This window comes from Mobula birostris, chromosome 12 (assembly GCF_030028105.1).
Source record: "Mobula birostris isolate sMobBir1 chromosome 12, sMobBir1.hap1, whole genome shotgun sequence".
Lineage (NCBI taxonomy): Eukaryota > Metazoa > Chordata > Chondrichthyes > Myliobatiformes > Myliobatidae > Mobula > Mobula birostris.
Genome location: NC_092381.1, coordinates 73,595,800 through 73,614,109, shown reverse-complemented (window position 1 = coordinate 73,614,109; position 18,310 = coordinate 73,595,800). Strand labels below are relative to the sequence as shown.

Here is an 18,310-nt window from a genome sequence, read left to right as displayed (position 1 = left end):
GGAATACCAATGCCTTTTGAGCAGAAGATCGTACAAAAGGTAGTTGCTTTGGCCCAGTACATCTGGATAAAACGCTCCCAACCATTGAGCACATCTACGTGAAAACGTTGCATAGAAAAACAGCATCCAAGATCAAAGATCCTCACGCCCCCAGGCCATGTTATTTATTTACATCTTCATTTGCACAGTTTGTTTACAGTAACTGTTCTACAGATTTGCTAATGTATGACCACACAAAAAGAATTTCTGCATTGTATGTGGTGACACATATGTACTTTGATAATAAATTTTACTTTGAACTACTCGGAAGAATGTATTTAGGGTGAGAAGAGGAAGGTTCAAAGATGTGTTGGGGGTAGTTCTTTTATACAAAGAGTGGTGAGTGCCTGAAAGGCTCTGGCAGAAGTGGTGGTGGAGGCAAATGTGATAGAAGTATCTAAGAGGCTCCTGGATAGGCACAGAAATGTACAGAAAATGGAAGGATATGGAGTGGTCATATCACAGCCTGCTGTGGAAACTTTGACGCTCAGAAATGGAAGACACCGTACTTGCTGTTTGGGCTGAAAAATGCATTGCAGACTTTCCAATGACTGATGGACTGTATATTAAAAGACTTAAGATTTTCTTTTTGTTTACCTGGATGACATACTCGTCGCCAGTGCATCCAAGTCTGAACACCTATCTCATCTCTGCACACTGTTCAAGCGGTTAAGCCGACAAGAGTTAATTATTAACCCTGCTAAATGCCAGTTTGGGTTGTCAACCATTGACCTTCTCGGCCATCGCATCTCCACAGAAGGTGCGAAACCACTCCCATCAAAAGTATCCATTATTATGGATTTCCCACCACCCCGCACTATAAAGACAAACGCAGCGGTTTTTAGTTACGGTGAATTTCTATCACCGCTTCATTCTGCGAGCTGCTGAACTTTTAGTGCCCTGAAAGGCAATATCCCTATCAACTGCTTGACTGGTCAGCAGACGTGACCAGGGCATTTGATCATTCCAAATGAGCTCTTTCTAATGTGACCCTACTGGGGCACCCACTCCCCACCACACCTATAGCCATCACTACTGATACCTCAGTCTGTGCTGTGGGTACTGTGCACGAACAATTGGTCAGAGACGTGTGGCAGCTGCTCGCCTTCTTCAGCCACCGGCTCCAACCCCCCGAAAACAAGTACAGCACGTTTGACCGTGAGCTTCGCAGTCTCCATCTGGCTGTCTGCTGTTTTTGTTTTCTTCTAGAAGATCACCAATTCACAGCGTTGATTGACCACAAACCCCTCGTGCACACGATGACCAAAATATCAGACCCTTGGTCCGCACAGCAGTAATGCCACCTGGCCTACATATCCAAGTTCACAATGTAGCTAGGGGAAAAGTAATGCTGTGGCTGATCAGCTGTCACGGCCAGCCGTTGAGGTCATACACATAGGGGTTGACTATGCCAATATGGCAGCTGACCAATCTGCTGACCCAGAGGTCCAGGCTTATTAAACAGCAGTCACGGGCCTGTAGTTGCCTGACATTAAGTTCAGGGTAGTTGGGGTTTCTCTCCTGTGCGATGTCTCAACCAGTTGCCCTCACCCCATCGTGTCTTCAGACTGGAGGTGGACTGTCTTTGACTCTGTACATGGTCTCTTACAACCTCACAGAAACTGGTTGCACTAAAGTTTGCGTGGCACGGCCTTTGAAAGGATATGCGTGATTGAACTGTAGCCTGTGTGGAGTGCCAGTGGGCAAAAATTAACCATCATGTCCTGGCACCATTGGCACCTTTTAGGGTCCCTGTGCGATGGCTTGACCATGTCATTGTGGACCTTCTTGGTCTTCTCCCACCACCCCCCCCCCCCTTACCATGGTGGACCATACCACCAGGTGGCCAGAGGTTATCCCCCCAACATTGACAACGGCCGCAGACGTGGCTCTGGTGTTCATCAACACCTGGATTGCTTGGTTTGGCACCCCATCTGGTATTTCCTCTGACCACAGTCCCCAATTCATGTCAGACCTTTGGGCTGTAATGGCCCAGAACTCGGCGTTGCCACATCATACCATGGTACATCACTAGCTGTCCAATGGCTTATGTGAGCAGTTTCATCGCTCCTTAAAAGTTGCTCTGAGGGCTTCCCAGACCGATGAGTGTTGGCATGATAATCTCCCAAGTCCAAAAGAGGACCTGCAGTCATCTGTGGCTGAGTGGATATGCAGACAGTCGTTACAAGTGCCGGGTGATTTCATTTCTGACACCACGACTGCTTGGGCAGCCTCTCAACAGCATTCCACACTCCTCTGTCAATTCAATTCCTTTTTGCCTATTCCTACCACCCATCATGGTGTAAAGCACTCCTGGGTTCCCGTTGACCTACATTCTGCGTCGTTTTGTTTTCGTCTGCCATGATGCACAGAAACATTCCCTTATAATGGCCCAATCCACATTTTGGTACAGGGAGAAGAGACTTTCATCATAGATAAGAGGGGGTAAACCTGAACGAATTTTGGCAGTTTGCCTTAAACTGCCACTGAGATTTGGAGGATTCTGCTACCGTCCCCCGGTGATGCAACATGACCATGAGTGTGTCAATACACCTTTGGACGAGCCAGAGGCACCTGCTGATCCTCCACCTGTGGAATGGGCTGCCGGCAACTGTGGAGGAGGCGGATACGATAGGGTCTTTTAAGAGACTTTTGGTTAGGTACATGGAGCTTAGAAAAATAGAGGGCTATGGGGAAGTCTAGTAATCTCTAAGGTAGGGACATGTTTGGCACAACTTTGTGGGCCAAAGGGGCTGTATTGTGCTGTAGGTTTTCTATGTTTCTAAATTAATACCTCTAAGAAACCAATAATGCAGTGTATTCTTCATATAGAATTGTTAGTTATTGTGATTGTGCAAAGGGATTTTTTTTTATCAATGATCTTACTGAACTAAGCTGGAAATCAAGGTTATGCACAAACTAGCACAAGCCACTGTAATGACAGCACAGCCATGAGTTGCATAGCTTCAAAGCAACGCTTATTTAATGTGCTTTTGCACCTCTTTCTAGTTCCATTTCATCCTGACTTCCATGCTTTCTATGATCCATGTTGTTAAGTGAATGAAGTCACCAGAGAGAAGTACAGATAGATACGAAGCAGTCTCTTTATTCAACAAAATATCACAAATAAGCTGACAGCCTTTGGAGTCACGAGAGAAAGAGGAGACTCTGCTTGACCCAACACTAAAGACCAAAGACAAATTCAGGATAATTCCAACAAGTCCATATTTCCTTTGAACTACATGTCATAGGAAGTCATTCCTGCCTGTGGCCATCAAACTTTACAACTCCTTTCTTGGAGGCTCAGACACCCTGAGCCAATAGGCTGGTCCTCGACTTATTTCCTGGTATAATTTACATATTACTATTTAACTATTTATGGTTTTATTACTATTTATTATTGTGCAACCATAACGGAAACCACTTTCCCCCGGGATCAATAAAGTATGACTATGACTAATTATTTATAGTTTTATATTGCTATATTTATACTCTATTCTTGGTTGGAGCAACTGTAATGAAAATCCATTTCCCTTGGGATCAATAAAGTATGACTATGACTATGTAACAGTTTCAAATGCCTGGTTCTTCCCACCAGCACGCCTCCCTCTTTGCACCAACACACCTCCCTCTTTGTACCTACGTTACACACATCCAAATACACACAAATAATGAATTTAAATCAGCATGCCTGTTCTGCCAATTAACTTGGTTCATGGTTCTTAGGAGCCCCTTGTTCAGAGCTGCGTTTTAAATTTAATCCATAATTCATATTTGAGTCTGAAGGCTAGTAGATGAAGTCAGCTAAAGTTATTTGCTACATGTGTTAATCTGAAAAATTGCTCTATCAATTGAGTCTCATCAAAGGATAAGAAATATCCCTGTAATCTGTCAGTTAAATGTGTTGTTATTAAGTGAAAGTGAAGTTAAATGTGCTGTACATTAACTGGAATTACTGGTTTTGATTGTGAGTGATCTTTTTTGCCTTTTCTTTCCAGCTCCTGATCTGCATACTTGGTATTATTGCAATTGTTCATCTGGCATGGGCATCTTTGAAACGACCCTGTCATTTCATATTATTCTGCTTTTTGATTAGTTTTGGGTGGAACTGGGTGTTTTTGTATAAGGTATGGAAGGCTATGATTTAGCTTCTTTAAACTTCTGATAAAATTTTGCTTAGTTTTTGATTTTAAATATTTGTGTAAAGTACAGCATCATGCAACATAGAATCAGGCTCTTGGCCCAACAAGTCCAAGCTAACCAACAGTGCCTATTTGCATTAATTTCATTCTACTCACAGTCCCATTGATTGCACCTGAGGTCAGAATTGAACTTGTTGCTGGAACTGTGATGGAGCCACTGTCCTTGTCCTTGTTGTATCACTGTGCAGCCAGCCAGTATTCCCTTTTATACTGGGACTTAGCATTTATTTATAAACTGATTTGTAATTATTAGTTTGACTCATGAGGCTTCTTCATAAAATGCTATTGGTTTACGTGTATCTTTATGTACTTACCAAGGGAATGATTAGCTTGCAGCTAATTGTCTATTAGGCTTCATACCTGGCTACAGGATTTCAGGGACTTTAACCTATAATGCCTTTGCTAATCATCACTTTAGTCACAGAAGAAGGATTACTTCATTTGGGTTTAAACAAATTTTGGTGGTAGCACAAAATTTCTGTTGATTTGGCACTGTATTAGCATACTCAAAGTTGGGTTAGTAGGACTGGTATGCAAGAGGAAATACGAATTAGTGGCTGAGATTATATTGAAGACAACTTTTTGAGACAGTATGGATACTGACTTATACCATCTGTCCCTGGAGCGATATGAGATGATCTTTTGAATTAAATATCAGAAAAAGATGATGCTTCATGTTGTCCTTGCTAAAATAAGGAAATATTTATTTGCAAAAAAAGTGGATATTTAAAGATGCTGGCACATGTATCGGTATTTCTTTCTTCTATTGGTTGTGTGATGAAAAATTGCATATCGTACAATCTTATGATGAATACAATGTGCTTTATTTTTGTAGACAGCCTTTGCAAAGCGACAAGCTAACGTAGCCAAGTGGGAATTTGATAAACCTATATGTGCAGGGGTTGAGAAAATGAATTGGAAAGGCAGTCTGGTTGGTGAGTACTTTGTAATGAAGAAGTTTTTAGTCATAGAGTTTCCCATTGTTATGCAATATCTCTAATGATTTTACTTTTGTAAGAGTGACAGTATTACAATGTAATATGGTGGTGTCATGTTATTCATGAAGCATACACACCTGCAGTGACAACAAAAAAATCTTTTCATTATTTCACAGAATTAACATTTGAGGCTGTAATACTTATGAATATTTGGTTATAATGGTGCACTAGTGGCTATCTGAGTAGCAGACCAAGTATAAACTGGTTCTCAGATAATTTTGTTAGAATTAAATGAAACGAAGTTAGCAGTGAAGTTACTTGAGTGGAAAAATAACAATTCATTAAGCATTTACAAAATTCTTGCAAGGCTAGACCAGGAGGGTGCAGGGAAGATGCTTGACTCACTGAAGAACTTAGAACCAGGGTTCATTGACTCAAAGTAAAGGGTAGACCACTTGGGCTGAGATCAAAATCAGAATCTAGTTTATTATCAAATATTCAAAATACATTTATTATCAAAGTATGTATGCAGTATTCAACCCTGACTTTTGTCTTCCCACAGGGAACCACAAAACAAAGAAACACCTTGGCCCCCGTTCAAAAAAAACATCAAACATCCGATAAGCAAAAAATAGAACAAATCACACTAACAGCAAAAATGAGTGAAGAACACACAGAATATTAAACATCAAACTACAGAATCCTTGAAATAGTCTAGGAATGTTCATTATACAGTAGTTCAGTTCAATTTAACGCTATATTGCTTGTTGATTGCAGGCCATAGAGCGAGATCGTGTCAAAGTGCCTCGATCAAAATTGCGCAAAACAGCAATAAAAAAAAAAGGAGTAACCAGAAACACATATAACATGAACTGCAGAGCCCTCTAAAGACAAGTCCAATCCACAAACATGCCGATCAAACCTTGCCCAGGACTGAAGACAGCTGCTACTTTATCCAGCAGCAGCGTCACAGAGGGAGAGGGAGACTGGACAAACGCAGGCAGACAGCACTGAACACCCGCTCACCTTCTGCTCTTGTCCTTGTTGATTTAAATCTTGCTCGACACTTTAGTCAGCAAGTTTGCCAATCAATGGAGCCAGTTGTGGTTCCACCCTTCGCCATTAGGCCACATACTCCGTTCCCAACTTTGCCCTCAACCATACCAAACTCCCTCAGGCAGTAAGAGCACCAGGTTCATTCAGTCAGCCCAAGAACACATCATCAAAAATGTAAATTACAGGCCCCAATCGCACACAGATTAGTAGTATGGCCAGATTTGGGAACAGCTTCTTTCCAACTGTGATAAGACTGCTGAACGGATCCTGACCCGTATCTGGGCCGTACCCTCCAAATATCCGGACCCGCCTCTCGGTTTTTTTGCACTACCTTACTTTCCATTTTTCTATTTTCTATTTATGATTTATAATGTAAATTTTTAATAGTTACTATCGATTTGTAATCCAGGGAGCGGGAAGCGCAGAATCAAATATCGCTATGACGGTTGTGCGTTCTAGTATCAATTGTTTGGTGGCAATAAAGTATAGGTATGTTTAAAATAAGTAGTAGTTTTGTGAACTGTCTGTAGGACATCGCCGTTCGTCACGTTGGTGGCTGGTGCCATCTTCGACAAAGAGCAGGAGGGACGTGAAGTTTTGCAGTGGCAGTACAGTGCAATACATTAAAAAACAAGAAATAAGTTATGCAAAAAGTCAAAATGTTCATGTTCCATTTAGAAATGATGGTGGAGGGGTAGGGATAGAAGCTGTCCCTAGAACACTGAGTGTATGACTTCAGGCTCGTTTACCTCCTCCCTAATGTCAGCAATGAGAAGAGGGCATGAACTGGCTGGTCCTTAATGATGGATGCTGTCTTTTGAGGCATCACCTATTGAAGATGTCATTGATGATTGAATGAATAGATGAAGATCCATTTCTTCAATTTGAACATAAGAGCAGGAGTTGGCCATTTGGCCTTTCAAGCCTGTTCCACCCCATATCAATATCATGAATACTTTTCTACCTCAGCACTATTTTCTAGCATTATCACTGTGTGCCTTGATTCCCTAATGCTCAGAATAATCCACTGTGCTTTGCTTCCTAATGAAAACAGCAGAGTTTCCACAGTTGTCCAGTGTAGAGAATTCCAAATGTTCAGATCCTCTGAATGAAAAGAAGTTTCTCCTGATCTCAATCTGAAACAGCCTATCATTCATCTCAAACTTTGCCTTCAATCCTGACTCCTCAGTTAAGGGAAGCGTCTTCCCTGCCCATCACCTGTCAATCCTTACTCTCACTCTTCTAAACTCTAAAGAATAACTCAACAAGCACATCATACTGTAGGTAATAACACAAATGGATAGTGTATACTTGTTTTTTCATCACCTTTCTACTTTAATAAGGTTAAATTATTACATTTGTTTCCTACATTTTATCTTTTAAATATTTACAAAGCAGCAGAAGTATCAGACAACATGAAACATTACTGTGAACTTTGTGAATATAAGTTGTGTAACTTTCAGATTTTTTGTCCTCCCCTAGCTGTTCTTCTTTGGTTGTTAAACTGAGTTTTCCAGCAAGATTTGGCAATAGCTAATTGATATCTTGAATGTTTACATTTTGCCAGAATTTTGTGATGATTAAGAATGATCCTAAATTTGAAACTTGGAATATTAATTTTTAAATCTTTCCCCAAACAGAGTGGTTCAGGCGAACATGGACTCTGCAGGATGACCCATGTGAAGAATACTATAACGATCTGTTAGTAGATCCAGTTTGGGAAGTTCCACCAAGCAAGGTAAAAATAATAAAAATAATAGTCAGTGCATAGAATTTAAGTTTCCAGTGATGTAACCTGTGTACTTTTTCAGGCCCTGATGCTGACTTTAACGACACTGTTCACTGAACCCTTGAATCATATCGGGAAACCCATCAGTCAGTTTTTTCGAGATGTTCTTAAAGAACTTCCATGGCTATTGCAGTTTTACGTGGCCTGCTTGATAGTTCTGTCCTTTATTGTGAGTATTGGTTTTCATAAACAAATTATATAATGTTCATTATAATAAAATTACATGCTATAATGTTCATTTATTGATTAGATCCTGCTGATGTTATATTAAGTTTTAGTGTAATATTAATTTTTGGAGTTGAAGGAGTTGGTATAATCATATTTATCTTTCTTTGCTGTTTTTGTTTTGCAGGCAATTTGCTATTTCTGTATTCATGCAGTTTTTCGATATGGTTTACCTAGATTCCATCCAGATGATCATTTACGGCCTCCAATTGCACACCATAGTGTGCCATATATAGCGCAAAACTCCGTTCATGATACCTTTTCTCAAAGGGAAAGATGTGTGGATTATCAGGCAGGGGGGGATGCTCGATATGTTCCTGATGCCAGAAAAGATACCAAAAACGAACAGTCTCAGTCTGCAGTTACAGGTCCTGATAGACAAAATAATATGAATCAACAGGGTGTTGAAGATGTAATGAATTGGGAGAGAACTAGGGTGTCTGAAAATGGGAGTGGTGACAATCAGCTACGTAGAAGAGTAGTACCAGGCCATCATTTTTCTAGGCACTCTTCTGAAAATCAGCAGCCAGTCAGTGGCACCGTTTTGTCTACTAAACCACAGCCACTTGGAGAAAATCTACAAAATGATACAAAATTTGTCATGGAACATAATGTTGCTCATCAGGCTGGAGGGGTTGTTGGACAGAGTGAACTTGGTGTTTTGCAAAGTAAGAATACAAATGGCCTCCCTTCTAGCAACTCTAATAAGATAAGAGCGAGGGAGAAGGGTGTGCAGAAAAATGGACAAACTCTCGAGGACCCCTGGATAGCTGACAAGTCTGTCAATGCATTTCCACAGCATCCATCAGACAATGCCACAGACATGGAACCTATTGATAAAAAGAATCTCCAAGAAAAACTTGAAAATGAGGAATCCTTCGTAGAAACTGTGGGAACAGAGGTAAATTGCCATAAAGTCTTAATTCAGGGCATCCCTGGGTAATAGTCCTTAGATTAATTTTAAAATTAATTAATTTTAGGTTGGAAAATACACACAAATGGCTTGATATCATTACATTATCTTGGAAAGAACAGTTCCTAAAAGTGAAGAGAAAAAAAAAACTGATACTGGCTTTTGTAGGAACGAACGTATGTACAGTGGTGCTAGAAAGTTTGTGGACCCTGTAGAATTTTCGCTATGTCTTCATAAATATGAACTAAAATGTGATCAGATCTTCATGCAAGTCCTAAAACTGGATAAGGAGAACCCAATTAAATAAATAACACAAAAAAACATTATATTTGTTCATTTATTTATTATTACATGCTTTTGTTGAGAAAAAGTATGTGAACCTTTGCTTTCAGTAACTTGTACAATAACTTAAACCAAACATTTCCGGTAACTGTTGATCAGTTCCACACATTGGCTTAGAGGAATTTTGGGCCATTCCTCCCTACAAAACTGCTTCAACTCTGGAATGTTGGTGGGCTTCCTTGCACGAACTGCTTGTTTCAGGTCCTTCCACAACATTTCTATAGGATTAGGGTTTGGATTTCAACTCAGCCATTCCAAAGCACATTTTTTTTTCTTTTTAAACCATTCCATTGTTGATTTACTCTTGTCTCTCGAATTTTTGTCTTGTTGCATTGTCCGACTTCTATTAAGCTTCAGGTGACGGACTGCTACCCTGACATTCTCCTGTAAAATGTTTTGATACCATTTTGAATTCATTTTTCCCCTCGATAATTGCAAGCTGTGCAGGCCCAGAGGCAGCAAAGCAGCCCCAAACCATGATGCTCCTTCCACAATGCTTCACAGTTGGGATGAGGTTTTGTTGTTGATGTGCAGTGTTCTTTTTCCTCCAAACAGAGCAATGTGTATTTCTGCCAAATAGTTCAATTTTTGTCTATCTGTCCACAAAACATTGTCCCAGAAGCGTTGTAGAATATCCAGGTGGGCTTTTGCAAACTTGAGATATGCAGCAATATTTTTTTTGGAGACAAGTGGTTTCCTCTGTGGTGTTCTTCCATGAACACTATTCTTGTTCAGTGATTTTCTAATAGTGGACACATGAACCAAGACTTTAGCAAGTTCTAGAGATTCTGCAGGTCTTTTGCTGTTACTCTTGGGTCCTTTTTCACCTCCTTATGCATTGCACATTGTGCTTTTGGTGAGATCTTTGCAGGATGCCCACTACTAGGGAGAGTAGCAACAGTACTGAGTTTCTTCCATTTGTAAACAGTTTCTCCTACTGTGGACTGATGAACACTCAGGTCCTTAGAAATGCTTTTGTAGCCTTTTCCAGCTTCATGCATCTCTACAATTCTTCTTCTAAGGTCCTCTGAAAATTGTTTTGATCAGGGCATGGTGCACATAAATAGATCTTTCTGGAGAAGAGGATGCTCTGTCGGTAACCTGACTTTGTGTGTTTTTTAAAGGGCAGGGTACCTCTACAACCCACGCCTCCAATCCCATCTCATTCATTGGAAGAGCTGACTCCAAATTGCTTTTGTGGAAGGCAATACCCGGAGGCTCCCATACTTTTTCCAAAAAATACATGTAATATTGTATAATTTTTCTCAACAAATAAATGAAGTATAATGCTTTTTGTGTTTTTATCTCATTTTAGGACTTGAGTGAAGATCTGATCACATTTTAGGTCATATTTATGCAGAAATAGAGAAAATTCTATTCTAAGGGTGAACATAGGTTGGGTATTTGTAACCCAAGGGTTGCCTATACTTCTCTGACAGAAGTCCTCAGCAAACTATTTCCATATTCTCAGCAGGCCTTCAACTGATTCACTATAACCTCTGAATTAAATGGGAAAACCAAATACCTTTTGTTTTAAAGTATTCCAGAAAAAGGTAAAAGAAACAGGATTTATCATTGAAGATTGCTGTCTTAAGCTGACATTTCAGCTATCATATTAAGGAAGTCAAGAGGGTTAGAATAAAGTGGCAATGAGGTGACAGATCAGGCTGTATATTATTGAATGGTAGAGCAGGCATAAGAGTAGGAGGCAATGTTTCTAATTCTAAAAGCTGAAAGCAATGATGTGATTCAGTTTGTGTCTTTGAATTATTACCACGAGATTAAATTTACAATATCATCTGTAGTAGAAACTATATTGTGAATGTATGAATGTAAACAGTACTGTGAAGTACAAAACTGAACTTCATCAAAAAGTGATGTTCCCTCTTGTGTGGATTCTGCCTGTTGATGTTAACCTGATGTAAATTATAGTTGTGTTAGATTGTCAGACTTTTGAGTGTAGTATAGTATTTGAAATAAAGCTTAAATATTTTCTGGAAAATAATTTAACCCAGGGGTTCCCAATCAATTTTTATGCCATGGACCAATACCATTAAGCAAGGGAACACTTGACTTAACCTATGAAATTCTAGCACATACAGTGACATGCAGAAGTTTGGGCACCCCTGGTCAAAATTTCTGTTGCTGTGAATAGCTAAGCGAGTAAAAGATTAACTTTATGCCTTTTGAAAATCAGTTCAAGATGACACATTTCTTTAATATTTTAAGCAAGAAAACTTTTTTATTTCCATCTTTTAGTTTCAAAATAACAGAAAAGGAAAAGGGCCCGAAGCAAAAGTTTGGGCACCCTGCATGGCAGTACTTAGTAACACCCCCTTTGGCAAGTTTTCAATTCTTGTTTGGGGGATTTTTGCCCATTCTTCCTTGCAAAAGGCTTCTAGTTCTGTGAGATTCTTGGGTTGTCTTGCATGCACTGCTCTTTTGAGGTCTATCCACAGATTCTCAATGATGTTTAGGTCGGGGGACTGTGAGGGCCATGGCAAAACCTTGAGCTTGCGCCTCTTGAGGTAGTCCATTGTGGATTTTGAGGTGTGTTTAGGTTCATTATCCTGTTGTAAAAGCCATCCTCTTTTCATCTTTGGCTTTTTTACGGACGGTGTGATGTTTGCTTCCAGAATTTGCTGGTATTTAATTGAATTCATTCTTCCCTCTACCAGTGCAATGTTCCCCGTGCCACTGGCTGCAACATAAGCCCAAAGCATGGTCGATCCACCCCCGTGCTTAACAGTTGGAGAGGGGTTCTTTTCATGAAATTCTGCACCCTTTTTTCTCCAAACATACCTTTGCTCATTGTGGCCAAAAAGTTCTATTCAAAAGGTTCAAAGGAACATCAAAACAAGCCTGATGCATTTTGGAAACAAGTCCTATGGACTGATGAAGTTAAAATAGAAATTTTTCGCCGCACTGAGCAAAGGTATGTTTGGAGAAAAACAGGTGCAAAATTTCATGAAAAGAACCCCTGTCCAACTGTTAAGCACGGGGCTGGATTGATCATGCTTTGGACTTGTGTTTCAGCCAGTGGCACAGGGAACACTTACTGGTAGAGGGAAGAATTAATTCAATTAAATACCAGCAAATTCTGGAAGCAAACATCACACCGTCTGTAAAAAAAGCCGAAGATGAAAAGAGGATGACTTCTACAACAGGATAATGATCCTAAACACACCTCAAAATCCACAATGGACTACCTCAAGAGGAGCAAGCTGAAGGTTTTGCCATGGCCCTCACAGTCCCCGACCTAAACATCATTGAGAATCTGTGGATAGACGTCAAAAGAGCAGTGCATGCAAGACGGCCCAAGAATCTCACAGAACTAGAAGCCTTTTGTAAGGAAGAATGGGCAAAAATCCCCCAAACAAGGATTGAGAGACTTAACTGGCTACAGAAAGCGTTTACAAGCTGTGATACTTGCGAAAGCAGGTGTTACTAAGTACTGCCATGCTGGGTGCCTAAACTTTTGCTTTGGGCCCTTTTCCTTTTTTATTATTTTGAAACTGTAAAAGACGGAAATAAAAAAGTTTTCTTGCTTAAAATATTAAAGAAATGTGTCATCTTTAACTTTATGCCTTTTGGAAATCAAGTCATCTTTTACTCGCTTAGCTATTCACAGTAACAGAAATTTTGACCAGGGGTGCCCAAACTTTTGCATGCCACTGTAGGTCAATTAAGATTTAGTATCTTTAGTGCTATTATGTGAATAGATTAGTAATTAATCTGGGGGGGGAGGGGGGGTGCTGAGGATCTCTTGGAAACCTACCGAATGTTGAAAGGACTAGATAGGGCGGATGTGGAGAGTATGCTTCCTATGGTGCGGGTATCCAGAACTAGAGGCCACAGTCTCAAAACTGAGGGGGAACATTTTAGAACAGAGCTAAAGAGGAATTTTTATTTAAGCTAGTGAGTAGTGAATCTGTGGACTGCTCTCCCTGAGACTGCAATGGAGGCAAAGCCCATGGGTATATTTAAGGCAGAAGTTGATAGTTTCCTGATCAGTCAGGGCATCGAAGGATATGGCGAGAAGCATATGGGTTGAGTGAGAGCTGGGATCAGCCATAATGGAATAGCGGAACAGACTCAATGGGCTGAATGACCTAATTCTACTCCTGTGTCTTATGGTCTTATTAAACCTAATTATCTGTTTACTTTTCATAAATTTTCAGGCTTTGTGTAGAATAATGCTTGTCTTTTCTACAGGATTTCAACAATCTAGAATCTGGAGAGAATCAAAGAACATGAAGACATGTTGAAATCATGTTAAAGCAGATAACAATTTGTGACAATTGATTGTTGGAAATTTAAGATAACTGAAAGATGAAATAATTGAAGATAAAGCATGTCTTAATACAACAGCAATAACAAGAATTTACACTATATATACATTTCTGAAGTTTTGGGAGTGAAAAAATACTAAGTTTTCTAGTAGTGCTTGCGTATCACTGCACAAATTACATTCAGAAACATGAGAAATTCTGCAGATGCTGGAAATCCAAAGCAACAAACACAAAATGCTGGAGGAACTCAGGTCAGGCAGCATCTCAATAAACAGCCAACGTTTCAGGCCGAGGTCCTCCTTCTGGACTAGAAAGGAAGGGGGAAGACACCATAACAAAAAGGTGGGGTAAGGGAAGCAGGATAGCTTGAAGTTGATAGGTGGGTAGGAAAGGTAGAGGACTGGAGAGGAAGGAATCTGATAGGAGGAGTGAGGGGGGGGGTGCTAGGCAGGTGAGAAAAGGATATTTTCCAATAGTGATCAACATTAAAACAAAATCTGTTGTGGCGTCATTACTCATCCACAGGTATTCTGTATTCTACAGTTATCCAGCATCTCCGTGATCATTGAAAGATAGTTCTTACTTGTCAAAGGTATTTATTTTTGAAACTCAGCATCTTAGAGTTCTTTAAGTGTTCTACTGTACAATAAGACACTCATTTTAATCAATAACTTGCGTATTCCCACTGCTGTATTTTAGAAAAGCTAAGAGTCAAATGTTTTGCAATTGCATTACAGAACAAGTATTTTGAATAAAGGCAAAATAAGGGAATGCTTTAACATTTGCAAAGTAGATCTTTAGCAGTTTCTCAAACCAGCTGTACATACGTTAACTTAAAAATTTACAAATGCTTAAGCTCTTGCATTAATACATGGATATTTATGAAGGTTTTCCACAATTGTATTTGATCATTCCCTTCACAATTATAAAATGTATACACATTCATCACTAAACTGGAAGCAAGAATACAAAAAAAAAATGATCTGCAGGAGCAGGATTTTGAATTTTAATTTAAACTTAATTTCTAAAAACGGTACACTGATTCCAAAGAATGTATACATTATTGAAATTATTTATGTATAATTCAACCATAAGTTTATCAGTAAGTGTTTCTTCCTGTCACAATTGAAAAAAAAAACCTAAAATTCTGTAGTTTCATGAAAGGATCTTGAAACGGAGAACCAGCCCAAGATTGCAGCACAAGACATCAAGTAAGCCTGCAATTTATGTACATTTGAGAATTGTTCCATTTATAAATACAATTTCCTGTAGGTATTGCCAAAACAAGGCAAACAATAAGTAGTGTAATTTTTCTGTAATTAAAATGTTACTATTTTTTGCTATTAATTCCAATGTTTGTTGATCTCATAACATGTAAACCTAAAAATCATAATAATCCTTTTCAAACGAGAAAATTTGCAGATGCTGGAAATCCAAGCAATACACAAAGCACTGGAGGAACTCAGCAGGTCAGGCAGCATCTACGTAAAGCTGCTGCCTGGCCTGCTGAGTTCCTCCAGCATTTTGTGTGTGTTGATAATATTTTCATTTTACTCAAGCAATTTGCATTAAAATTATATTCCTGTAAAATTTTAACAGGTCAATAAAAAAAGCAAACAATTACTCAATCGAGTACATTTTAGACAAAATTGCCGGTTGCTAGAAATCCAAAGTGCAGTGTAAATTTTACCAATTTCTCATGAATATTTACTATTTTCATTATCAGTCAGCATCCATTCATTTCAGTGGGATCGATTTTACTTTGTTCCCTCACTGGAACAAAGTGTAACACGTTGTTCATTCATCCGTTTGGCCTGAGATCGTACGATCAGGCTAAAAAAGTCTTCATCGGGAACAGTTACACACTTCTGTGTAAATTGTGGAGGCGTACATCTCTGGTCATCCAGCCTACAGCCCTGAAATGTATAAATTCAATAATTGCTTTAATAACGTAAATTATTTTTGTAAAAGCTATTTAAAATGGATGCCTAAAAAGTAAATGTTTCACTATCATAAACTGTGTGTTTAATATTACACCTCAGTTCACGAAGCTGCATATTTGTCTCAAGAGGCAGTTAAAATCTACGTACAAGGGAATATCTTTTACAAAGTTTATATTTTATGTACACTAAATGTTCTATTGCCTGGAAGAATTGTCTGATAGAGCTGGAGAATGTGGAATCTGCATCACTGCCAACATTTAAGTAGTATCTAAATTAGCCTGAATCACCTAGGCATAGAAAATATGGCCCAAAGACTGGAAGATGGGATTAATATGGATGGGTGCCCACAACTGAAAGCAAATTGTATCCCTCTAAAATTCAAAATACACACAAGTATACTTTACAAATACCACACTGTCACTTAATTTTTCATTGGAAAATAAAATGACTAAAATCTGGTCCTTGTAATAGGCAGAATCATACCTAATGGCATTTATAGGATCTGGATGGCACTGGAAATGTCAGCATTTATTGTGCACCTATAACTGCACCCCCAAAGTGAGTAGACATTTACAGATTTAGAGGCATATAGGTGTGTGTAATCAATTTGGTTATGAGCAATGGTTACCTTCAAAGGACCTCAGTGAACCAGGTTAAGTTTAACCACAATGTGGTAAATTGTTATTGTTACTGATATTAGCTTTAATGTCCATTTAATTTAATAACTTGAATTTATATTCTTTGAGATATCCTAGGCCAATTAACCCTTTGAACAGTGACAAAACGTAACTAAAATGATTGGTCAATGCAGTAACAGCCAAGTCTTTATCAGTGAAGAATCAGAATTCAGAGAGAGGCTGTAAGGCCAACTTATTTATTAGTGAGAGAATACATGGGCCACTGATGATTTTTTTTCTTCTTCTTCTATATTATGTATTGCATTGAACTGCTATTGCTAAGTTAACAAATTTCACAGCACATGCTGGTGTAATAAACCTTATTTTGATTCTGATAAGGATTAGATATGTAATGCAGTAGGGTAGGAGTAATCTTTAAATAGAACTTCACAGATGATGACAAACTAATGTAATTATGGGACTTAACCAAATGGAACTAAAGGCTCAGATGTAAAATTACAAATGGGAGTTATTAAAGAAAGTGCAGGCCCTTCGGCCCATCGTGGTCTGCCAACCTATATAAACTCTCTCCGTGATCAATCTAACCTCTCCCTCCCACTTAGCCCATAATGCTCCAGTTTTCTTTCATCCATATGCCTAAGAATCTCTTAAATGTCCCTAATGTATCAGACTCTACCGCCACTCTTGGCAGTGTATCTACTATTCTGAGTAGAAAGCCTACCTCAGATATATCCCCTAAACTTCTTTCCACTCACTCTAAAAGGATGTGTTTTGGTATTAGCCATTACCACCCTGGGAAAAAAGCAGTGGTTGTCTACTTGATTTGTGCCTCTTATCATCGGATACCCCTCTATCAAATCGCCTCTCATCCTCCTTCCCTCCAAAGAGAAAAGCCTTAGCTCACTCAACCTTTCCACAGCAGATATGTTCTCTGATCCAGGCAGCATCCAGATAAATCTCTACTACAATCTCTCTAAAAACATCCACGTCCTTATAATGATGCAACCAGAAATGAACACAATACTCTGGTCTAACCAGTTTTATAGAACTGCAACATTACCTCACAGCTGTTAATCTCAATCCCATACGACACAGGAGCAGAATCAGGCCATTTGGCCCATTGATTCTACACAATTCCATCATGGCTAATTTATTATCCATCTCAACACCATTTTCTTGTGTACTCCCAATAACCTAATTAATAATGACTAATTAAATACCTATCAACCTCCTCTTCAAATACACCCAGTGTCTTGGCCTCCACAGTTGTCTGTGGCAATGAATTTACAGATTCATTGGTAATTCCTCAATTCTGAGGCTGTGTCTCTGGTGCTACATTCCCCCACTATAGGAAGCATCCCCTCCATATCCACTCTAGGCCTTTCAATATTCTATAGGTTTCAATGAGATTCCTTATCATTCTTCTAAGTTCTAGCAAGTACAGGCCAGGAACCATCAAATGCTCCCCTTATGATAACCCTTTCATTCCCAGAATCATTCTTGTGAACCTCCTCTGGATCCTCTCCAATGCCAGCACATCTTGGATAAGGAGTCCAAAACTGCTCACAATATTCCAAGTGCAATGTGGCCAACACCTTATGGAAAGTATCAACTTTACACAAACACAAGGAAGTCTGCAAACGCTGGAAACACACACAAAATGCTGGCAGAACTCAGCAGTCAGGCAGCATCTATGGAAATGAATAAACAGTCTTCCCCCTTCCATCTCAGTCCTGAAGGAGGGTCTCAGCCCAAAACATTGACTTTTTCTTTTAAACCACCCTATCAACTTGCACAGCAACTTTGAGAGATCTATGGATATCAAAACCCCTCTATTCCTCCACACTACTAAGATAGATAGATATACTTTATTGATCTCGGGGGAAATTGGGTTTCGTTACAGCTGCACCAACCAAGAATAGAGCATAAATAT

The 18,310-nt window shown here is 39.3% G+C and overlaps 2 protein-coding genes across 5 annotated transcripts in view; one reads left to right on the top strand and one right to left on the bottom strand.

Annotated features, from left to right (window-relative positions):
* The window catches only part of clcc1 (chloride channel CLIC-like 1), a 37,045-nt gene extending 20,748 nt beyond the window's left edge, over positions 1-16,297 (top strand). Inside the window, exons 6-11 of the mRNA XM_072274137.1 lie at positions 4,038-4,166; positions 5,077-5,176; positions 7,876-7,973; positions 8,047-8,193; positions 8,377-9,150; positions 13,720-16,297. Coding sequence (XP_072130238.1) covers positions 4,038-4,166; positions 5,077-5,176; positions 7,876-7,973; positions 8,047-8,193; positions 8,377-9,150; positions 13,720-13,761 — 1,290 coding nt within the window. The 3' untranslated portion in view covers positions 13,762-16,297. The remainder of the gene's footprint in view (positions 1-4,037; positions 4,167-5,076; positions 5,177-7,875; positions 7,974-8,046; positions 8,194-8,376; positions 9,151-13,719) is intronic.
* The window catches only part of gpsm2 (G protein signaling modulator 2), a 74,271-nt gene continuing 69,792 nt past the window's right edge, over positions 13,832-18,310 (bottom strand). For all 4 annotated transcript variants that reach the window (XM_072274134.1, XM_072274135.1, XM_072274133.1 and 1 more), the window contains one exon: positions 13,832-15,712. In XM_072274134.1, the coding sequence (XP_072130235.1) occupies positions 15,554-15,712 (159 nt within the window). In that variant the 3' untranslated portion in view covers positions 13,832-15,553. The remainder of the gene's footprint in view (positions 15,713-18,310) is intronic.